Source organism: Sceloporus occidentalis, unplaced genomic scaffold, assembly GCF_023333645.1.
Source record: "Sceloporus occidentalis isolate IW3139 unplaced genomic scaffold, rSceOcc1.0.p SCAF_4, whole genome shotgun sequence".
Taxonomy (NCBI): Eukaryota; Metazoa; Chordata; class Lepidosauria; order Squamata; family Phrynosomatidae; genus Sceloporus; species Sceloporus occidentalis.
Genome location: NW_028316984.1, coordinates 77,867,425 through 77,892,207, shown reverse-complemented (window position 1 = coordinate 77,892,207; position 24,783 = coordinate 77,867,425). Strand labels below are relative to the sequence as shown.

The 24,783-nt window shown below is 40.9% G+C and overlaps 1 protein-coding gene across 1 annotated transcript in view; it reads right to left on the bottom strand.

The window, feature by feature from the left end:
- Positions 1-5,858: 5,858 nt before the first annotated feature.
- Positions 5,859-24,783, bottom strand: part of SLC11A1 (solute carrier family 11 member 1) — a 36,415-nt gene continuing 17,490 nt past the window's right edge. Inside the window, exons 5-15 of the mRNA XM_089520378.1 lie at positions 23,677-23,783; positions 23,316-23,386; positions 23,031-23,098; positions 21,425-21,580; positions 19,528-19,686; positions 17,462-17,560; positions 16,363-16,482; positions 11,466-11,615; positions 10,498-10,571; positions 8,952-9,105; positions 5,859-7,858 (exon numbers count right to left, since the gene is read on the bottom strand). Coding sequence (XP_089376504.1) covers positions 7,778-7,858; positions 8,952-9,105; positions 10,498-10,571; positions 11,466-11,615; positions 16,363-16,482; positions 17,462-17,560; positions 19,528-19,686; positions 21,425-21,580; positions 23,031-23,098; positions 23,316-23,386; positions 23,677-23,783 — 1,239 coding nt within the window. The 3' untranslated portion in view covers positions 5,859-7,777. The remainder of the gene's footprint in view (positions 7,859-8,951; positions 9,106-10,497; positions 10,572-11,465; positions 11,616-16,362; positions 16,483-17,461; positions 17,561-19,527; positions 19,687-21,424; positions 21,581-23,030; positions 23,099-23,315; positions 23,387-23,676; positions 23,784-24,783) is intronic.

Sequence of the window (24,783 nt, the reverse complement as noted above, 5' to 3'; positions counted from 1 at the left end):
TGCCCCGCTTCCCTCCGCGTGCACACGCGCCAGCCTGAGGAACAGGAGGGGGGAGCAGGAGGAGGAAGGAGCCGGAGGAAGGGTGCCTTGAAGGGCAGAATTGGGGTGGAGGAGGAGGAGGAAAGCTGAGTCAGTGGCCATTAGGTCTGCCTTGGTTTTTGGGGGTTTTTAAATTATTTTTAAAAATATAAAATACTTATTTTATTTTATTTTATTAATTTTTATTATTGCTTTTTATTTTTTATTTTATTAATTTTTTTATTGCTTGTTTTTGTTTTATTTTATTAATTTTTATTATTGTTTGTTTTATTTTATTTTAATTTTTATTATTGCTTGTTTTATTTTATTTTATTAATTTTTATTATTAAATATATACACCCCTGCCTTGTTTTTTTTCCCGTTTTTTTATTATTAAATATATGCAAATGCATTTTCTGTGTATTTATGGCGCTTTGAATGCTAACAAGTCTGCCTTTCTTGGACAATTATAGTGATGATGATGATGATGATGATGGTGATATTGATATCAACAAGCCTTTGAGGCACGGCCAATGTAACTTGCTGTGATTTTTACAAACTCACGCACAGTGAAGAAAAACCATAGTCCCTTGACCAAGTACACACTTCTGAGAAGTACAGTTGAACCCGAGGGCAAGTACATTTCTGCCATCTGTCTAGGAATAATGCCAAAATGTCGTTCCATTTTGATCATGCCTAAAAAACATGCATTTATATTAACATTTTTAAAAAACCCTCAATTTTTTGCACATCCTCCATTTTTTAAAAAATGTGTCCTACATTTGAAAATGTTGCCCTACATTTGTCCCAGTTTGGGGGTCCTGACTTATGGCAACCCTATTAAGGAAGCATTACTTCTTTTAAAAAGTGTTAAACTGTAGTCTCTTTTACTCTCTGAAGTGAATGCTTACAGATAAAACACATAGAGGTAATTCCCATGTGAACTCAGTACTTTCCATATAAAGCATTTCACACATTCAGTGAGGTTCATTTTTAAACTCTCATGTGTAGAGACAATGTGATGTAAATTAAGGTATGAATACTAGTGCTCAGATCCAATGCTAAATCCAAGGTCAGTGTGACCTAGAATAGACCCACTGGAATGTGTCAGATTTATTAATCACAATTAACCTTAGTTCAGATTATTTTCAGTGGATGTACTCTGGGTAGGAAGGACATCTGACAGCACACACACCCCCGTATTCAGAATAACTGGTGAATACTGAGATCATTTGAATTCATTTTTGCATTTAACATTGTTGTGAAGGGTAGAGGCCATATTTCAGCCTTCAAGTATATGAAAAAAATGCCAAATGAAATATCTGACTAGGACCCTATGCCAAGAGTGTGTTTCATTTTGATAGAGTGGAACATTTCACTGATGTTAATATGCCAGATCTTCTGGATCCTGCCTCCTGACATAAGATGGCTATACCTGAGACAAGCTGGCTTTTTCTTCTGTGCATGGCTCCAAAGGGTCTTTGTAACCAAGCCAAGTATGAGAGGGGTGGTTTGGGAAATCACCTGCAGCTGCAGCTTTTTGGCAGCAAGGTGTGAACGTAGTAGGTAGCTGGATGCCCATGCTAACTTTTGTTTACAGATCTTCCACTCACACAGGGAAATACCATTGGGTGCCTTCCTGTATCACTGGAGAGAAAGTGAAACTCCATATAGTATGGTCCTGTCTGTGAGCAGTTTTCCTCTTTAGGATCTTGGCCTTGAGGAGCTATTGTGAGAAAAGAGCAGACAATACTTGGCTAGACAGACAAAGAGCCTTACGTACTCTAAAGCAGCTTCATAAGTTCTTCTGTTTTAGTGAAGGTGTCCTCATTGTCCATGCCTTCTCCTATAAAAATGTATTCCATACCAGATTCAGGGTTGGATGCAGATGTGCAATGCAGACCAAAGCATCCCAGCTATAAAAATCTATCCGGAAATAAATCCCTTTGATTTCAAAAAGATTTATGCCCAAGTAAATAGGTGAAGAATTGCAAGTTTAGTTATTCAAATCTATCTTCCATTGATACCAGTGTGAAAAGTTAGTCATGACCAGGTTAAGTCTTACAGATTTCAGTGGAACTCACTGTGGATAACTTAACCTATGCAAACCATTATCTTTTATTATGTGTTTTAAAATCTCTAATGGCATTTATTTACCAAAATGTGATTAAAACTTTGATGTACTTTCCCACTCCCAAACAACATATACTACTGGCCCTACGTGTGAAGACGTTTTGTGATTGAACTCTTTGGTCTATTTTAGTTGGTAAGACTCACAGACAGACATTAACACAGTTGTTTAGAGGACTGTGTAATATGGCCTGATACTTTCTACAGTCAAATTCCATTTCATTTCTATTATTCATGCCATTGATGAGGTCAGCTGGATCATCCTGCATAACTTCCTGGTTCTTACATAATACTAACAATGCCTCCCAGTTTGTTGCAATCAGCAGATTTCATCAACTACAGTACTGTACTTCTTTCTTCACTCGCCAGGCTGAAAATGCTGAACAGATTGGTCCTATATTCTTAGCACTTCCTACTTTCATTCCTCTCTTTCCTCACTTCTTGTCTCTTAAGATAACCTGTATTGATGCTTCTCATTTTCAGTTTAAGTAGCTGTACCCATGTGGAATGCTTTGAGAAAGTCTAAATAAATTAGATAAGGGGTGAGGAATCTATGATTCTTCAGAGATGTTGAATTACCTTATCCATCCTCCCTGGACACTAGCCATCTGGCTGGGGGTGATGGGAGATGAAGTATGATGTCTGGATGCTCTGTACCCCTGTCCAGGAGACTTTGACTGGAGAGGGAAAACTGGCTTCTGTACTTATGTTCTATTTTTGCTTCTTAACATATAAGCAGTCTCCAACCTTAGTTCTTCCACATGTTTTGGACTTCAGCACCCTTGTCAGAATGGCTAGTGCTTAGGAGCCAGGGAGTAGTAGTCCAACAGTTTAGGGTAAACCTGAGGCTAGTAATCATTGCCATAAAGCAAACAGCAGTGGCAGGAGATGTATAGCTGCCAAATCACAGAGGAAGGGGGGAGGTATATTAAACCCCTTCTTTCTTGTTCTGAATTGACACCCCCCCCCCACTGTGGCTGCAGCTTCAGTATCACAGACCTGTTGCCAACCTCATGTAGCAGTGCCCATAGGCATACAGTTGGCCCTCTGTATCTGTGGATTCAACCATCCAGAGCCTGAATTTTAAAATCCAAAAAGTAAGCCTTGATTTTGCCAATTTATATAAGGTACACCATTTTAGTATGCCATTGACTGTAATGGGAGAAGCACCCTCAGATTCTGGTATCCACAGAGGTCCTGGAACACAACCCCAGTGGTAGCAAGGGCCCTATGCCAGTCCTGTCTAAAATGTAGGGTGTTTGATATTATAGAGATCTTACAGATTTGCTTTGACACCTTATATAAAGTACTTTTGAGTGCTAGCAAAAAGATTCCCCCTCCTCAATAAATCACATAAGGGGAATGTGTGGCTTTCCAGATGGTACTGCAAATTCCATCAGCCCTAGCCAGAATAGCCAATGGTGAGTGATCAGAAATCATGGCTGCTGCAGTCCAGCAATAGCTGGAGGGGGGCTGGATATTACCCATTTTGGCTAAAAAAAAAAATTCCCTTACTACAGTTGTACCTATTAGGCTGTGTGCATTTGGAATATCCTATTGCCCTAATTAGCCATTTCACTGACTGCTATGGGAGCATGGCTTTTGACTCTTTCTGTGCCACTGCAAAGAGAGATTAGACTTATCTCTTAACTGTAATGAGGAGGCAGATCCAGAAAGGGGTCAGATGAAGCAAAGAAAGAAAGTGGTAAGAAGTGCTGGATCTGGATAGATTTGGGGCCGGGAATTTCCAAATGGGTCCTGATGTAACTGTGGGCTCCCCTGCCCCAATACTGCCACATTTTCCAAAACAAAGCTCTATGTGTTTAATAAATAACGGGCTGAAATTCTACAGCTACTTTCCTCATCGTGGCCTGTCATTCAGCTGTTAAAAGTGACAGAAACATAGTGGTGCAGAACAGCAACCATAATCCTATACCCCTGTGGCTAGATGTTTCCAATATCCTGTTTGATGCAGCACAAATCTTAGTTCCCCAAGAGAGGCTTTGTTTCATACACTAATTGGGATGGGAGCATCTCCAGGGCCTGCTAATTCACTTAGACTTAGCTGTGGTGAGGGCCAAGAGGGATTCATGAATGGCATGCTAAAGCACACTTAAAAATCAACACCACTTTTGCCAGGAAAGCCTAGCAAATTGACCAAAGGGGGGTGGGGGGGAAAGAGCTTAGGTTCAAATTAGACGTGATCTTGAAAAACCTAAGGGGAACTGGTAACCCTTTTGATGTCAGATCACAACTTCTCTTATCTCAGACCTTTGGCCATGCTAGCTGGGGTTCAACAGAGTCACAGACCATAACATTCATTTTTGTTGTTATATAAATAGCAAGGAGGAAGACATCAGGGTGCCATGGGAGTTGGGAATGGAGCATTAGCTGAGCTTTCTTAGAAATGCAAAGTATTAGTATTGATTAAAGTATTACTCGGCTTAGTCTTGATTAAAAATGCAGGCCCTGTGCCACAGTAAACATGCAGCTGAAGTTGTGCAGAAGCTTTCCAGGTTCAAATCACCCTCCCCCAGCCTGCTTCCCTCCAGAAATTTTGACTACAAACATCTGGAGCCCATCCACACTACACAATTATAGCACTATTGTTCTACTTTAACCACCATGGTGCCATCCTATGAAATCCTGCCCTTCCAGAAAAGGTTATCACATCTGGGGCTTTTTAATGTTATGCAGGTGTGTGGTGGTGGTAAAAAACATGATAGAAATGTTTAAAATTAATGCTAGAACACAGGGTCATCCACTAAGCCTGAATGCCTTTTTTTTAAATGAAGTCAAAGGTTTTCATGCCCTGCATCCATAGTTTTGTTTGGTTTGGTTTTGTGGGTTTTTCAGGCTATCTTCAGAAAAGATGCCAGCCACAGATGCTGGAGAAACATCAGGAATAAACTCTTCTAGAACATGGCCACATAGCCTGAAAAACCCACAAGAATTTTTTTTTTTATGGTGCATAGCTCGAAAGTGAAATTCAGTGCACAAGATGTAATGGTTGCTAGTTCAGATTCTTTGAAAAGGAGTCTGGATACATTCATGAAGGATGGGACCATTAATGGATACTTTTCAAGGCAATCATGCATTGTCTGCATTATCAGGATATTACGCCTTTTGTGTAACAGTTGCTGTGGGGCACAAGATGGAGGATGCAGCTGCTCCCATCTCCTGCCATCAAGCTTCCCATGGACAAATGATTGGCCACTGTGTAAGAGAAAGTTGAACTAGATAGGACTTTTGTCAGCATGGCTCTATTGTCTCTGCAAGGCACCAGGTTTAGGAAAGTTGAAGCATGGTAGTTTAATCGAAGTTAGCCTCTACTTACCTAACATGCCTGTTGCAACATTAAGTGAAATAACTGTATGGTATCCATCAGGGAGGTCAAGGGCCTGAACTTGCAGGACCTGAGCAGAGCAGTTGAGGATAGAGAGACATGGAGATGTCTTATCCACAGGGTTGCCATGAGTCAAACTCAATTTGAAGGCAGTTAACAACAACAACGTTATACACTGGCACATCTATAACATTTTAAAACAACTATTTGAATGAGAAATCTGTTTTCAAATAAAGCCCTGGTATTCTGATTCATTGTTTTACCAGTCCTCACAGCACCCAATACTCAATGTACATCTTTTGGTTAAAGAAAAGCATTGGAATATCTTTCCCCTGGAACAATATATTTTAGTTGAAGGCAGTTTTTTCACAAAAGTTCATCTTACATTGAGATGGTCACATGTATTTCCATTTCTTAACTAATCAGTGAAAGAATGAAACAGTGAGGCAGTTAATAAATTTAGAACAAGATAACATCAGTTCACCGACTCAGTGATAAAACTAGAGGAAGGAGGAGGACAGAAATGTTTTGAACCAAAGGAGAGATTTCTTGCCTGCTCTTCAGATTCACCTTCTGATAAATGAGAGTTGTCTATAAAGAGGCTGCCAACTGACCAGAAATAACCACCCTTATTAACTCTCATGCATCTGCTTCATCTAAATCAGGTGAAAGTTCTTTGCAGCACAAATACTTGCCCCTTGTTAATGTCTGTACATCAAACTCCTGCTATTAGTAAAGAAGCACAGTCAAGTAAAAAAAAAAGATGACAGCTTTAGATAGTGATATTCTTTAATGCTTTGGGCAACCAGATGCAAAGTAAATGGGGTTCATGCATCTCAAACAGCTAGGCTGATTAGAAGGTAGAGAGGATTTCAGCCAGTCTTTTCATACTGAACTCTGCCAAATTTCCTTTCTTTTCAACTATCAAGCTCTACCTTCCTTATAGGCAAAAACTAATTTAATGGGTAGGCACTAGCTGCTTCAGATATTATACAGCTCCAATGATCATTGGAGGTCTGTAGTTGTATGCTCATGAACTACACATGATACATGACAATAGAGCAGACCTCTGTGCTTAACTCCCCCATTCCATCTTCTCTCAAGGTGACAGCTGGAATCTTGGCAGCCATGACATTATATGTTTCCTTCCCAGTGGCAATTAATTTCACTGGGAAGTACCCATTCCTACAGTGTAAATTTGTAGGAAGGAACCGTTGAGCAAGTGCCTAGAATGAGTGGCCCATCTGAAACTGGACTCCCAGTTTTTATTCACCCTATCTAGACTGGCAAATGTTGATGCATCACCAACATCTGGAAAGCCTCAAGTTCTGCAGCTATGAGTCAAATCATCAATTCATATAATCTTACAGTTGGAGGGGTCCACATGGGCCATCTAGTCCAATCTCTTGCCATACAGAAATTCACAACTAATGCACTCCTAACATGCCCCTCCAACTCCAGTTTAAAGACCTCCAAAAATCGCCGTATGAGGAAATCTATCCCACAGTTGAACTACTTTTAGAGTAATTTTCTTAAGGAACATTTTATGGGATACAGAATTTTTATGGGGTAGGGCAATGCCCACATTTTGCCCTCCTTATAGCCACATCCCTGGTTATCTGGTTATATTTGTATAGGGTAGAAGGGGTCTTTTTACCTTTAGGGGAAGTGCTTCTCTGAGTATTACTAGTTTTCCCTTTAGGAAATGCTTATGTGAATAGTGTTACAGATGTGGTTTGGCAAGAACTCATACTCTGTTTCTTATGCAAGTGATTTGTTTTTTATGGCTTGTCAGGTCCTGCCAGAGCAGCCATACATACATACATACATACATGTGTGTGTGTGCATGCGCGCACATGCAATCATGCTCATACTAGTTTTCTTGAATTTTGAAATGATGCATCATTTCAAAATTCAAAACTGTATAAGTCACTGTTTGTTGTTTAGAGGAAGGTGTGTGTGCCATTTGGAAAAGCTGCTCAGTCACTCTTTCTGTCCAACAGACTTTGTTCCACTTAAGTTATTAACAGCCACCTTCTGCCCAATTAGAACAATACTCTGTCAAGTCATTTAGGTTGATTGGCCAAAGCTTTTTCGAGTCTGAAGATTCTTTGATGGATAACAGAGATCGCACCTTGGATCACATGTTCTGCTACTGAGACTAAGTGATGGCTGAAATCAAGGTTTTGGCACTTCTGCCTCCTGGCAAATCCAAAGGGTCAGCTGCTTCTTGTCTTGGGACCATTTGTCAGCTTCCAATGTATGGCTGTGAGTGGTTTTCTATTACTGTAGTCCATAACCAAACCGAGTGTGGGGTCCCCGGGCCAGGTAAACAGCTCCATGAGAGATGAGACATGTCCATATCTAGAATACGGATAGAGCAAGATAAGACTTGAATAAATGAAGGATCTTCTCAACTACACTTACCAGCCTTTGGTTTCTCCTGGTCTGATCATTCTTCTTCTATTATTATTATTATTATTATTATTATTTACTTATATCCTCCTTTTCTCCCAATATAGGGGTGCAAGGCTTCTTCCTGTCCACTCCTCCATAATCTGTCCACCCTTTCATGGCTGGGGTGAGTGCCAAGGTTGGGCAAGGCTGTTGTATGTCTCCAATAAGAATGATGACAGATCCTTTAGAACTGCAGTACTTAATAGTCATCAGCCCTGTCCTCCACCAGCTCCAGCTTTGCTTATTTTCAAGGAAAAGCAGAGCAACACGATGGTCCATGGGGACTGATATAGTGCTGCTCGTATCCAGTTGGCATTAGAATCTTAGGGCTAGGACTTTGGGAATAATTCTTATCTCCTTCGGAGACCATATACCTAATACTGCAGGACTTACTATGCTAAACAAAACATTGTCTGCTGGTACAACAATCCTATTTTCATGACTGAATTTCAATGTACAGGACTGCAATCTGCAATACATGAGGAAAACAACCACAGACCTGTGTACACATTCCAGCAATCACAAGTCTGCAATCTTGACCATGAAGCTTGAGCAACCAGTGGCTAGACATCCAATCCCACCCTGTCCCTGATCTGTCTGTATTTGGAAATGAAGTGCCATGTTTTTCAAATACTTTGGAAAAAAGGGAAACCTCCTGGACCCACAGGCTTAAGTCCTTAATGCTACATGGCTTCAACCTAGAGGAAAGTACTTAACACCATCATCCACTTTAAAACACTCTGTTGTCAACATTCTTAAAAGCCACCTTGGATCCAGGTTACTTTTGGGTTTTTTTTTTTTTTTTTTGAGAAAATGAGGAAGATAAAAGCTGGAATACTTTACTAATAAATTGAAATAGGTGTTTTTGTTAATCCCTCTAAAAATACACACATATTTAGCCCATTAATATATTGTCCCCCCCCCCAATAATGTCAGTCTTAATTTGAAACTTCCAGTTCCATACAAAAAAGGATGCCAGACTGATCTATCATTTTCTTACCAGATAGCAGACGAAGGCCACGTAAGCAACTAAGGCGAATGATATAACAATGTAGTATATTAAATGGCCCAAGCCCATAAGCGTTGTTACCACAAAGTAGAGGTTGATTACACAGACCAATCCAGTGATCAGGATCATTATAACCTTCCCAATGCTGAGGAGAAACAGAGGGGGAGGGTAAAGTAGGGAGGTCAAAAACATGGCAGTCACATTGACTATCAAGAAGAAACACCCTCACCCCCTTCTCCTTTCTATACAACTTTCTATACAACTGGATGAAATTTAAATCTACACCTGGGCACAGATAATTTAAAAAGCTAAATTATTGCTTTGTTTATTCCTGTGTCTGCATAAAAATAATAAAAATCCAGCTGCAGCCCTCATCAGTGCTCAAAAGCATGGAAAACATGATCTGGGGGAAGCATTGAAAGCTATGAGTAGAGTGTCAAGGGGTGCATCTACACTGTAGAAATAATGCAGCTTGACAATACTTTAACTGCCAGGGCTCCATCCTACAGAATCCTGGGATTTGTAGTTTTGTGAAGCACCAGCACTCTTTGGTGTTGTGTGTTGTGCTGTGTGCCTTCAAGTCATTTCTGACTTATAGTGAACCTATCACAGGGTTTTCTTGGCATGTTTCTTGAGAGGGGGATTGCCTTTGCCATCCTCTGAAGCTAAGAGAGTGTGTCTTGCCCAGAGTCATCCAGTGGGTTGGAAGAAAAGACTAAAGACTTCGTAAAACTGCAAATCACAGGATCCCATAGGATAGAATTACATCACTTAAAGTTGTGTCATATTGTATTATTTCTACAATATAGATGCACCAAAGGAAACAGGAAGCAGTGAGTGTATAGGTTACAACCATGCTTCTTATGGTAACTGATGTAGGGTCTGGCAACTCCACCCAACCTCCACCATATGCCATGACCAGTACTGAACTTGTGTCCATTGGTTAAAATTGTTTCTTTCCTAGAAGCTCTCCAAGAATTGGTAGCTGATGGCTTGTGGAGTGGCACTGGTCCAAATACCACACCACTATTTTGAGTAGCATTGACTTGATTTTTGTTTTCAGAGGACTTAATCCCTGCCCCCTGTGGGTATTCTGGATCTGTGTTTCTCTCCATATTCTCCCTCAGCCAAAATATTAAAATTAAAAAAGCCTAGTCTTGCAAACTTCCTTCCTCTCCAAATAGTGTGGTCAAAGTGAATAATGTCTTTTATTTATTTTTGAGAACAAAATGAGTTTTTGTTTTAGTAGAATTTCAACATTTCCTGAGCAGCTCTTGTAATGGGGAAACATGAAAAGAAAGAAGTTTATATCAAGAGGAAAGCAAACATGGCTGAGCTGGATTGTGATAGAAGGTAGGGAAGTACAGAGTTTAGATGGCAGTTTCCACAATATTAAGGTAAAGGCAGTGGCTTATATTACATGTAGCAAGAATGCTTCAAATCAGTGGGAGCTTCAATGAAAAAACAATCCTTCATTGTGAAAATACAAAAACAGATTTCCCACAGAATTTCTATCCAAGTAGATGGAGCTACTTACATCCCATTGACAAAGTCCTGCATGAGAGGCTGCATGCTGGTGAAGGTAAGAACAGGTATGACAGCAAAAGGTAGCTAGAAACAGAGGGATAAATGGTTGATTGTACATGCATGGTTGTTGTTGTTGCTGTTTTAAATGAACAGTGTTTCTCTTTCTCTATTCAAGGACCACCAAAGTATCTGCATTCAGGGAATGCTAAATTACGAAACTATTACCTATTAGATGCGTCCCACTGCTTTCTGAACAACTGAAGTGTTGATTAAGCTAGTTTTATCCTGGGACCTCAATGGTCACTTGCTTGTCCTCTGACACAACTGTAGCCACAAATGATCCTTCTAGCTGGACCAAAATTATTTCTGCAGCCTTTGAGCTTCTTATCTTTCCCCTTCCTCCTCCCCAATTTTACACTGCAAGAATGACATGATCTCTCTCTCTTTCTCTCCCACACTCTTTCCCTTTCCCTCTGGAATGGAGGGAATTCAAGTTTGGAATGTTACTCTTTGGACTACAATTCCCACTATCGCCAAGCCAGCATAGTCAGTGGCTATGCTGTTTGTATGAGCACTTGCATGATGGATGGATGGGGTGCATGGTAGTACATGGACAAGACATAGCAGAGATGAGGAGGAACGTATAAACCAAAAAAGTAGCTTTTTCACTCTGCAAGGAAGTCTGCAGCTGAGGGATGGCCCTACTATTAGTTTGCAGAGTGAGGCAAATTTGGGCTGTCATGAAAGAAGAGCAAACTGTTACTTATTTAAATGTATTATTTACTTCTAGAAATGTAGAGAGACACTTGAGCGGGTTTCTCCCTCCTGCACCAAAAGCAACACGACTGGCACACCTTCATCTGGGTGGCTGGGTATGATTTTGGTTTTAAGCTAGTCCTAGGTCAACAGGCCATATCTATTAGATCCAGCCATCCTTTGCACATTTAGAGAGGTATGGCTGGGAGAGGGAATCCTCACCAGGATACTCTGCAGCACGTTGAGAAGGTCATTCAAGCCTGTCAGATCTTCCACGTTCCTGAAAGCAGCAACAAAGACAGTGGGAAGGATGGCAAAGGAACGAGTGAAGACCACTCGGGCAAAACGGGACCAACGTAGTTTCAGAAAGCCCTGGGAGAGAGGGGGGAAAAGAGAAGAAATAGATTTCAATTTACAGACGTCAAGCCACTATCCCCCAGCGAAGCATAAGAGCTCACCTTTATCACAGTCTTCTTGCTCCCTCCTCTGTGTGTGTGTGCACCTTCAGGTTGTTTGCTGACTTGTGACCCCATACATTTCATAGGGTTTTCTTAGTCAAGGAAGACCCAGGAGGTGTTTTTGCCAGTTCCATCCCCTGAAATATAGCCTATAGCACCTAGTAAAGTCAGCCCGCTTTATCCATGGATTTTTTTATCCACAGATTCAAGCATCTACAACTTGAAAATATATTTTTTAAAAGTTTAAATTCCAAATAGAAAACCTTGATTTTTCATTTTGCTATGCCACTGCATTTAATGGGACTTGAGCATCCATGCATTTTGTTATGCATGCGGGATCCTGGAACCAAAGCTCAGCAGGTAAGAAGGACCCACTGTATTTGTTAGCAGTCTCCCATCCAAATACTAACCAGAGCTGACTCTGTTTTTAGCTTCCAATATCAGGCAGGACCTGATGCCTTTAGGAGACAGTCAGCCCTTGGTATCCACTGGGGTTTGGTTCCAGGAGCCCTGTGGATACCAAAATCCGTGGATGCTCAAGTCCCATTAAATATAATGGCATGGTAAAAATTGTGTCTCTTATATAAAATGACAAAATAAAGCTTTGCTTTTTGGATTTTGTTGTTGTTGTTGCTGACTATTTTCAAGCTGTGGATGGATGACTGTGTGGATGTAGAATCCATGGATATGGAGAGCCAATTGTATTTAGGTCCTTGCTCCCTTCTACTCCATCTTATTTTTTTCCTCTTCAGGTCATAGGAAGAGGCAAGCAATGATCTTGAGAGAAGGTGCCACCTAGTGGTAAATTCCTCATTTATGACAACATAACTGATTAAATGTTGTGTGCCTTTGACTTTTGGTAACCCTAAGGCAACGCTATCAAATCTTGGCAAGATTTTTTCAGAGGGGGTTTGCCATTGCCATCCTCTGAGGCAGAGTGTGTGATTTGTCCAAGATCACCCAGTGGTGTTTTATGTTCAAGTGGGGAGTCTTAGACCGATACTCAAACCACTACACCATGCCAACTCTCTAACTGCTTAATTACTGCAGCATTAATTTTGTACTCCACCAGTGCATCTGAAGAAGTGGATATACTGTATTTCTATGAAAGCTGATGCTAAAATAAATCAGTTAGTCTGAAAAGTGCTGTTAAACAACTCTCCCCATTCCTTTTTGTGCTGAAACAGATGTAGGAGCTTATCATTTGGGCAAATAAAATGGCTTACCTCTTCCGGATTCAGTTCTGGATCCGGGATGCCCCCGGATGTTATCATACCTAAATAGCCAGCAATCTAGGTGGGATGCTGCCCCCCCAGATGCATTCTGGGTTGAAGCCTCGCTCAGCTGGCCGGTTTTTTAAGTTGGAAGCTCCCTGACTTCTAAAATGTTGTGGCTGAGCAAGGCTTCACTCTGGGATCAGGGATGTAGCCGGGGGGGGGGGGGGGGCTTGGGGTCCGAACCCCCCCTTCCGTTAGATAAAATGAATGGTGCGTGCTGCCGCGCCGCCACACCCAAGCCCCATTATAATGGTGGCACTTAGTCTGGACCCCCCCTTCCCAAAATCCTGGCTACGTCCCTGCTGGGATGCATCTGGGTGGCAGCATCCTTCCTAGATCGGTGGTGATTTAGGTATGATAACATACGGGGGCATCCTAGATCCAGAACTGAAGCCGGAAGAGGTAAACCGGCTTATTTGCCCAAGCAATAAGCTCCTAATACTGTACAGCTATCTCCTTGAAGAAGGGAACAATTACTTGGAGAGGTACCAAAAGCTATACAAGAATGAAAGGCTGGGAAGTAGGAAAAACTCCCCTGGTTGAACATGAAAGAAATTAAACCACAGGATCAGAAAAGGGTTTGCACCCATTTATGCCACAATTAATTTGTCCATATTTAAGGTACTATAATAAGACCTTTAAACTATGGGAGTGAACAGACAGGCCAAAATAAAGCTGCTTTAGGTCACTTTGGAGGTAAGCTGTTTAAATGACACACGCATCTTAAGAGGCCAGAAGCTGCACTCCAGTCCTTAAGACTGGAGCATGGCTTCGGCATGGTTTCTGGCCTCTTAGGACGCATGCATCATTTAAACAGAATACCTCCAAAGTGACCTGGAGCAGCTTTATTTTGGCCTGTCTGTTTAGGCCTTATGTTAACTATCCCTCAAAGGAAAAAAAAAAGGTAACTGTCAGTTCATAGGTCATAAGGCTGAAGCTGGAACTCGCCTTTAACCAAATAATCAGCATCATATACATTTTCACCATAGGGTGGCAGTGCTGCTGTTGTAACAACCTTAGAGTGCAAATCCTGTTGCGCTGTCTTTCCAGATGTGCTTGATTACAACTCCTGTGGGATCTTGGCTGGAGAGTACACAAATTGTAGTCCAGTACATCTGGAAATGATGTTACTTGTAATCCAACACATATGAAGGACACCAAATTGGGACAGGCTGCAGCAGTGAGTTTCTCAAGTCACCAGTAGAACAGCAGTGTGCTAAAACATTGGCATAAATGCAGAGTCCTGATTTTTGAAGCTATCTCAGTCAAGAGGAGGGAATCACTAGTTCCAATCCTCATCTCCATTCTAAATTGGGTAGATCACCTTCACTTTACAGCAAAAGCAGACACTCCCAACACACACACACTTATACATTAATACAGTTCTTTGCCAACTAAGTGCCCTATAGATGTTTTGGAGATGAATGATGAAATGACAACTCCTATAACTATGCTCTCTGGAGATGAGAAGAACTTGAGTACTGTGGTCAACACATCTGAAGGATTTACCAGCTTTGGGAAGGTGAACCTAAAAGCCCTCAGTTTATCTGTACATTGAAACTTCCACACTAACGTATGTTTGTTGTTCTGCAAGCACAGTAGTTAAAGCTGTTAAAGCCACAACACTAAGTGGTTGCTACTGTTGTTACCCTCATTGCAGTCACTGACACTTTGGGAGTCCATGTTTAAACTGGAGAGCAGGTATGCATTCCTCCCTTTTTCATTCCCTATAGCTATCCTTCCTACTTGCATTCCCTATGTGTCACTGTTCTTTTTTTCTGGTCCAAAGCACCATGAGGAAGAACATTTGAATGGTAGGTTACCTAGGTCATTTTGAACAGAAACAAAAGTAATTCTGGGAAGAAGAGCACAGGTTTTACCCACAGAAACTCTATAAAATATCTGGCATGATAAAGGTAGTAGGGAATCATCATGCACCAAGGCAGTATGCACATGGTCCAAGGTGTTTTAGTGGATTGGAAAGATGAATAATAGCCAGCAGCTGCTAAGAAGGCCAGTGCAATCTTCAGAAATGTTCACGAAATTATCATACTTAGGGGTCAAATTAAGTTCCTGGATCCAGCCTAGCATCAGCCTTGGGCTATAACTCCCAGATCACTACAGCTATGCTAATTAGAAGATTCTGGCAGCTAACATTCAAAAATGTAACTTTTCTAAACTTTGGTCCCAGCTGGGTTTTACAGGTTAAAAATTAACTTTTCTAAACCCTGGTCTTACTTAAGAGCTCCTCCCCCCCTGCATACACACCCTGGGCATTAACTGACAATTCCTGTTATCTTTTTAAAAAGTTTTCTCTGGAAAACTACAGGATAGATATTTGCTAATCCTGGCCTGGCAGATAGTCAATCTTCCTATGAATCTGTGGAAAGGGTAAAGAGTCCATATAACAAGACATGTGTTCCTGAAGGTCATGGATCTGTAGCTCATAAATGGCTACCAAAATAAAATAAATGGAAATACTGACATGCCAAAATTAGTTTGAACTGAAAAGAGATGTGCAGAGTTGGCAGAACTGAGAAGTCACAAGAAAAAGCATGTGTGAGTGCTATGTGTGAGAGAGGTCTCTAGAGGGTGAGTTAGAGTTACAGAGAGTAACAACATCAAAAGAGTACAATGAACTTTGTCCCATATTATAAAGAAAAGCTGCTGGTTTTAGCCTAGAGGATGACAGAGAAATGGGTCATATATCTCATCCACACTATATCTAATACAGTATTTAACCAAAAAAGTAGAATGATTTCAGAATGGTGTAAAATAGTCATTTTTAGCAAGATGGAAAGGATCAAAGTCACACAAAGAGAAAAAGGATTATAAAAGGGCAAAAAGGCAAAGTAAGAGTTAAGCATGGAGGGAACTGTAGCACAGTGATAGAGCACCTATTTTTCAAATAGAGCTCAGAAAAATTAAGCTGGCTGGAGGATTCTGGGAGTTGGAATCTAAAAAAATAACTTTTCCAAGTTCTCATTGCATGCTGAAAATCCCAGAATCAGTCTCTGCCATCTAGGGCTGGAAAAATACATTTGCTTGAAAAGCTGGAGAGTTGCTGCCAGTCAGAGAAAACAATACTGAGCTAAATGGACTAACTCTCTGATTTGTTATAAGGCTGCTTGGTGTGTTTCTGTCCTCCAACCCAACAGAATTAACTTCAGTGATTCTGATCTATCTAACAACTATCTTTCAGCCCTTCAGCACACAGTACAGTTGGGCCGGAGGCAGGTAGTCAGCCACTCTTTAAGGGTGTTGGAATATAAATCCCACCAGCCCCAAGCAGGATTGTAGATTATGAGATCTGTAGTCTACAGCATCTAGAGAGAGCTGGTTTGACTATTCCTGATCTAGGAAGAGGCCTGAACAGTTTCTCACCTCCATAACAAACTGTCCTGCGTATGTTCCAGTCATGGTTGAACTCTGACCTGCCGCAAGGATTCCAACAGCCCAAATGTAAAGTGCAATGGGTCCAAAGTAGCATCCCAAGATGATTCCCTGAGGAGGAAAAGGTCAAAATTATAGACAGCTAAGCATGAATATTGCTCACACAAGCTGGCTTCCATGAGTCATCCTGGCCTTGTGTACTCTTGCATGAACATCAGCATAATTTCACATATTTATGTATAAAAAAGGGTTAATCCCACCTTCTGACTCCATAGAGGGTTTCCAAGACATCTCACAGTTAAAAGTCAGAAATCTAATAGAGTTCAAACATAATAAAACTAAATGGAGAACTACAAACCAGAACAAACTGAAGCAGAATTCATGAGGATGGCAGAGGGAGGGAGGTTTTAACAAAAAGCCAAAGGGCTAAATAAAAAGAGGGAAACAGCCTCCTGAAGTAAGACACTCCACATTATGGACTACCATAACTCTCTCCACTTACAAACTACCACCAACTGATGTCAACTATTCCTTCCTGAATTTTTCCTAATTAAAAACAAACAATTTTACAAAATGCCCTTGGGATCTGCTGGTCTATTTTTCACAGTAACATTTCTGGCTGCTTTGGCTAATGCTACCCAAACAATGGGTCACTTTGCATTTAAAAGGATAGTGATCCCTTTTATTTTTTAAAAAAATTATGTTTATTTTCCACCACACCTCACCCCATTTCTCAGTCAAAAGAACCAGGTAGAAGATAATAGTGGAGATTCCAGTCAACTTCACTTGGATAGTCAAGCGTATGGCTTGGGGATGATAAGGAAGGGAAGAGTGAAGTGATTCTTAAATGCTGTAGAGGTGAAAAAAGTTGTGATTTTTAAAAATAAAAATAACAAGTGATAGGTTACAGTTTCAAAGGAGGTAGCAAAATGAGGTGTCACTGGGAATGATCCCATAGGCATTCTTTATTATTACTCAATGCATTGTCTTCCCTGACAGTATAACGATTATTCATTACATTAATAGTAAACAAAGAAGAGTAACAAAGCAATGTTGCTGTGGGAGTGGATATGGATCTGCTGGAACTTACCCCTTGGAAAATGTCCACTGAGACTGTATTGTTGTCATCAGGAAAGTTTGGAAAAATACTATGGTTGGAGAAAATGCTTTGGTTGGCACAGACTGCATGCTAGAACACACAGGTAAACAGATGAACAAAAAACAAACATAACATGCATCAGTACCTCAGGAAAGAAGCAAAAGCTCTACACTAGAACCTTACCATGGTGCTGCTCCAGAGACCCAGGCCTGCTGGTCATTAAATGTCAGAGGAAAGCTATATCAAAGCCCTTTAAACAGCTAATCATGTCAAACCCATTCTGGCTTCATCTACACTGCAGAATTAATGCAGTTTGACACCTCTTTAATTGTTATGGCTCAATGCTGTGGAAATCTGCGATTTTTGTGTTTTGTGAGATACTTAGCCTTCTCTGTCAGAGAGCTCTAGTACCACAACAAACTACAGTCATCCTCCATATCCTCAGATTGAAAATATTCCAAATATATATAAATTCCATAAAGCAAACCTTGATTTTGCCATTTTATATAAGAGACACCATTATACTATCCATTGTATATAATGAGACTTGAGCATCCACAGATTTTGGTATCCACACTATCAAACCCCAGAGGATACCAAGGGCCACTGTACAAATTCCAGGATTCCATAGGATAGAGCCATGACAGCTAAAGTGGTGTCAAATTTTAACTGCTGTGGCAGTAGCCCCCCTCTCATTCAAAGCAAAAGGTTTTGTTTTAATGATGCACTGCTCTAGAAGCAAACAGAGCTCAGAGATACACACTTGGTACCTTCCGGCTCTTCCACCAATCGACTTTAGTTAGCAAAAGTCCATGTGATCCACAACTAGGATTATGAAATTAAAAGCTTTTAATTTGTAGATATTCCCTTATTGTTGAAAAATTGATAATCTCAGGACTTGCCCTGAGAACAGTTGGTGAAATATTTATCAAGGCCACTATATTTTTACAAAGGAGTGAATGAAAGATTCTCTTCATCTTAAAGCTATCTTTTGGCCTAATCTTCATTCCTCTAGCCTAGAGTGAGAATCATGAAGCCCTCCAGTTGTTAGCAGATATGTTAGCCATCATATCTAATCAGAGAGGATGCTGGGAATCCCCCCCCCCCCCCCCCATTTTTAAAAGGCATTTGTCTTAAAATGCTTAAACACTGCTCAAGGTTGAGCCTAGGAATATTGCTGCAAGAGCTACTGGCCAAGTTGGTGGCCTTCTGTCCTAAGTACAGTAGCCAAAAAGTACATTGTATTTCATCACTATCACCAGGACAGCATCTTCCTGCAGCAGACCTGACAGCTTGGAAGAGACAGGATAGGTTGTAAGATCCACACAGTGCTGTCCTCCAACATCTTGTCACCACTCTTATCAGATCCTGGGAGGCAGAGAAGGGCCTTCTCACCTTGGCCAGTATTGCCATGTCACAGTTCTTCAAGAGTTCATCACCTGCATCATCTAGCTCTCTTTTTGTCACAGTTACGTGAGTAGCTCTTCATGGCATCTATTTTCTCTAGCCAATTCTCTGTTTCTTTGATTTCTTATTGTTGTCATTGTTAGGTGACTTCAGGTTATTACTGACTTATGGCAACTCTATCATGAGGTTTTCTTGGCAAGAATGGTTCAGAGGGGTTGAGAGAGTGTAAACTGCCCAAGGTCACCCAGTGGGTTTCCACAGCTGATGGAGGATTTGAACTCTGGTCTCCAGAGTTGTAGTCCAATACTCAAACCACTACAATACACTATGCTTCTCCGTTTCCTTGACTCTCTATTATCACACCATGATCAGTAGTCAAGTCCAATGCCTTCAGGGGCTTGATGGGCTAGACTAAGCAAATAAGAAGCTGAAGAGGCTGGCCAATCCCTGCTTGGCTAAAGGAAACCTTCACTCGTTTTCTTTCTTTCCGCCTCTAACAAGCAAAGAAACAGAAAAAGAAAGGGAATAAGAAAAAGAAAAAACTCACACATTACATGGGTATATGTGAAGAACCCTGGGACTTTAAGCCCCAAATTAGATCAATTAGGGAGAAGTATGATCAACTGCTATCATCCCTGGGACTCACTCACCACATCCTTGTTCCGTTTGTGAAAGAAGGCCTGTCCAAACACGGCCATGACAAAAAGATTTATGAGGAAGGAGACAAAGAGTGCAATGATGGATTCAACAAGGAAGTACATGTTGGCCTCTTTTACTGCTTTCTTATTGGTACGATCCACATCTCGGGTCTGTGGGAAAAGGATATAATATCTCATAGCTGTCTCCATCACACAGGGAACTCTGTAACAACCTCTGCTGCCCTCCCACCTTACCACAGGCACTGGAACCAGTGGATATTATGGTGGCTGCTGATGCTACCATATGGCTCAATTTGAAGCTCTTTGTATAGCATCTCAGGTTACAAGCTTAGTTTATAAGAATTACAGAACTTCTTCTTAAAAGTGAGATTGTCAAACAGATATGTCTCCTTTACACCCCAATGTTATGGGCTGGTTGAAAGTCTCTCCATGGACATTCAAGATTTTTCTTCACTGAGGCAATACATTTTCCACATAGTTTTTTGCTTGTATCCTGCCTTTGTTACAATTTGGCTAAATGTATATTTTAGCATAGGAGAAGGGAAATTAATCACTTTTTTGTAAATAACTACATGAATCCACAACTAAGAATGAGGCATAGCAAAACAGGAGACTGCACTCCATGTTTTCCTCATAAGGCTAATATGAGAGTAGGAAGGGCATTTGGAAGAAAGGATCAGCGGTAGGGAGGGGTATGAAACCCTTCCCCTTTCTACTAGTTCTTCCCTGCAAATCCTCCACAGCTAGTCATTTTTAGTAATTTCCTTCAGGGAGGATCTCTAACCTGATCTAAACGACATAGTTGGGGAAGTGAATGTGTGAGGTTAGCTTTGGACTGGTAGCTTAACCACTGCCCTCTCATGTGCCAATTCTTCCCTAGAAGTGCCACCTGCCCCTATGTTTGTGAGCACACATGTCTACTGATATCATGAAAGACACAGTAGCAAAATCTGGGCTTTTCATGCAGAACAACGCAGGTTCAGTCCTTGCCTTTGCCACTTTGAAGCTCACTCTAGACAAGAAATAGGTGGCAAGAATCAGGTGGCACCTTAGCAGCAACAGGGCAAGTTGATTCACCCTTTCCCAGTAAGATGTCTGCTTAAAATTGTGCTATTTCCAAGCTTCTTTCTCACCTGCAGAGAGAGGAAACTATGGGGTTCTTACAAGGAGGAAACAGCTGGGGTGGGAGTTTATTTTAAGCAGTCAAATGGCCTGGTTAAAAATTGAAATTTCCTTTTCCTTTTACTGTTTCTGAAATAAACCTCAGATCCAGCACTGGTCCATTCATTATTATTATTTTTTTAACACTTACGGATATTTAATGTGCCTCCCATGCCATTCTAATTGTGTTTTGAGAGCCTGAAAGATACATTATTCCTAAACCTAATAAGTAATGTAAAAACAAGGTGGGCACAGGGTGCAAGAAATATGCATCTCTTCCACAGTGAAACCAGCCAGGAGCAATTTTATTCTGGTTGTTGTTGTTGTTGTTGTTGTTGTTTATTTTATTTATATGCCACTTTTCTCCCTAATTGGATCCAAGGTAGCTCACAAAATTCTAGCTTGCCAAATCTTTAAAGGAAAAAAACACCCCTGAAATCTTTCCAGCCAAAGAATATGACCCTCAACTCAAGACAAATTGTACAGAAATTTGCCCTTCTGTGGGCTGCTACAGGGTTGTGAGAATAAGGGAGCGGGGTAATCATCTTGAGTCTGCTGGGTGAAACTCAGTAAGGAAATGTAACTAATAAATAATACTAGCATTAGTCACTGTCTCTATTAATGACTTTGAAGACAAATTTGAAGACATAGAAAGTATTCTTTTATCAAAGACTGGGAAGAAGTGGAAATGTGCTCAGGAATGCAGTTCCCTGTGCCAGATACTGACCTTGACAAGGGAGGAGTGCAAATAGATGTTATGGGGCATGATAATGGCTCCAACAATACCCACAGCCTGTAGAAGTTCCTCATGTCCACAGCCCTTGCAGTAGGGCAGAAACATCCCCTTCAGCACCTCTGTCTGGTTGGGACGCACTACCACATACTGAAAAAAGAAGGATGGCAGGTTAGGCAAAGCAGAGAAAGGTAAGACACCCATTTGGAACAAGGGCTTTCATTTGGAATAAGGGCTAATTAAAACCTCTCTGAACCATCTTTTATAATTTGTGTCTTCTAAATAGTGGACACTAAAGCAAGCCAATGAATACCAGGAGCTATAGGTTATATTTCAGAGGAAGGAAATGTTAGAATAACCTCAGAGTATTCCTTGCTTAAGAAAACCATATGACATTCATGGAGTCACCATAAGTAGAAGAATGCAAAATGAAAGAGAGAAATTCAGGATAAACCACGGCAAACAGAAGATTACAAAAATGAGACAAGTTATATAGGCACGGGTGGCAGGGGAAAGTCTGCATAACAGAGAGTAGAAGAAGAGAAATGTGCTAGCAAATCTGTAGAGCACAACACAGCTGTGCTACTTAATAATGATAACAGAGCAGACAAAAAATGGCTGAATGGCTTTCTTGAACAAGCCAGAAGGATGTGGGGATGTGATGAGTGTAACAAGTGGCAAATTTGCATCTACAGTAAGATATTTTTCTTGGTATGTGAAGCCACCTTAGCTCACTTCCTTTATTTCAATGTTGTTGCTTTAAAAAAAAAGAATGTAAAAAAAGCCATACTGGATTAGATCAATGAGCTATCGATGTTCACACAAAGCCCAGTTGAATATTCTGGGAATTCCACTGCAGGACATAAGTGCAATACAACTTTTCTGTTTGCACTCCCCAGCAACTGGAACACAGAGGCATACTGATTCAATGTATGCGGTAACAGACAGCCATCACACCTAACACCCATGGATAGCTCTACTGCTCATGAATGTATCTTTCAGTCTTTTCAAGTTGGCAGCCATCAATACATTTTGATGATATTATTTGTCCTGAATTCTAAACCACTCAGCTTCAGTAGGTGACCCCAGATTCATGTAGTATTATGAGAATGGGGGGGGGGGGGGGCAATACTGCACTGGGCACAAAGAGCTTTTCAGATACTTGTCTTCTGAGTCTCCAGTGAAAGTATGGGATTTCTTGTTATTAGATATGGTGATGATCATTGTCCAAGAGTGATTTTCTATAGAATTATACAGATTCAGGGAATATCAGTTTATTGTTCATTATCACCCTTGATAACTAATTAAAAAGAAGTGATACCAGTGTGCCTCTGAACATCTGATTGTGGGGACAAATAAGACTGATAGTTGAGTGAGGTGGATAGCTGCCTTCATATTCTGTTTGTAAGCTTCCCAAAAGCATCTGGCTGCTCAGTATTGGGCACAGAATGTTAGCAATACATCCTGGGGGCACCTAGAAGAGCTCTTCTTATGTTGCTTTGCCTATGCCCAAAAAATGAGGATCAAGAGATCATGAACGATGGGGGGGGGGGGGGGGAGAGGAAGGTATCAGGTACCATGGGAATGTGTGTGAATTTACCTCATAGCCAAATGTTACTGCCATTATTGTGATGAGGATACCAAAAAATGCCTCCAGTTTCCTGAGACCTGAGAGAGAAAGACAAGAGATGCTTGGTTACTGAAGGAGGCACTGGAATTCAAGGCTGCTTCAGACATGTTTAAGAAATTAACATGGGTGCTTTTTATTGTGTAATGCCTATGAGCATTGTCTAACAAATCACCATGTACTACCACAACTTTTGAACACTTCATGGGCTGAACTCAATAACATGCAGCTTAGTTTTGTCCCTTACTCAATACTTACCATATTTATCCAAGAAAAGGAAGAAGAAAGTGTCAACAATTGTGATCAAGACTCCACCCCACAAAGGGATACTGCAAAAGGAAAATGACAGCTGTCATCCACTTAATAATGTAAGTAGTTGTACATAGTACACATACACACACCTCTCTCTGGGAGCTTCTCAAAGTACCATGGACATTCAGTATCCTGCTGCCACAAACAAATAGGCAGTTCTTAAGGGGGGGATCCATGTTTCTGTAAGTCCAGGGAACACTTGATTGTTCGATCCACTGCAAAGTGGGTTTGGTAGGCAGCAATGTCTTTGAGCCCTGCCTGTGCTTTTGCCCCCTCCCATGTGGTCATAGAAGAAGGAGGATCTTACTGTCCAGCTGATAGAAGATTGAAGGCAATTGCTGTCCCAATCACCTCCTGCATGTCAGAGCCAATGATGGCAATTTCTATCATGATCCAGAGCAGCACACGTGGCACCTGCAACCAACACAACGGCGGGCATTTTGTAATAAGCAGATCACACATAAAGAAAGAAGCTGCTGGTTGAGACCTCTCCTTGTCTTGTGTGGACCAACACATTCCTTCCCCAAACATAATTACGTGTAATGACTTCAATAATTGCAATGACTAATCCACCACTCAGTGTGTCACAACTTGACTGAATACATTATTTGGCTTCACTGAATAATATTGTGACTAAGGAGGTATCAGCTAAGCTCTGTTTATTGTATGTGACCTGTTATAGCCAAACTATTCATTTCTAGCTGATACAATATAGATGAGCTGTGTTCTTTTATTAAATTTATATTTTTGAACAAAAAAATGGAAAGGAAGGCTATAGCATATACTTCTGGTTCATTTCAGAATGCTGTTTCATCAATAGTGTGGTGTCAGTCTATAAGTCAATTTGTTTCTAGTATTAAAAGTTTTTCTAAACAATAACAAAAACAAAACCCCACCATCCCCATTTGTTTGCTCCTGAAACTTGCTATCTTTCCACATTATATTTGTTCTGAAGATCTTTTTCAAGAGAACTGAGAGGAGCCTAGAGAAATAAGTAACATGGATGAGGCCCAAAAGGAGAGAGAAGTAGATGGACAGTGGAAACAATAGTGAAAAGGATATGGGCTTATTTAAAGAGGGCATGTCAGCATACCCTTACAGCCCTCTAGCTGGATATGGGGTTTCATGTTTTCATATTTGATATCAAGATGTTGAGAAACTGGAGCGTGTCCAAAGGAGGGCGACTAAAATGGTGAAGGGTCTGGGAACCATGCCCTATGAGGAATGACTTAGGGAGCTGGGGATGTTTAGCCTGGAGAAGAGAAGGTTAAGAGGTGATATGATAGCCCTGTTTAAATACTTGAAGGGATGTCATATTCAGGAGGGAGCAAGCTTCTTTTCTGCTGCTCCAGAGAATAGGACCCAGAGCAATGGATCAAAGCTACAGGAAAAGAGATTCCACCTCAACATTAGG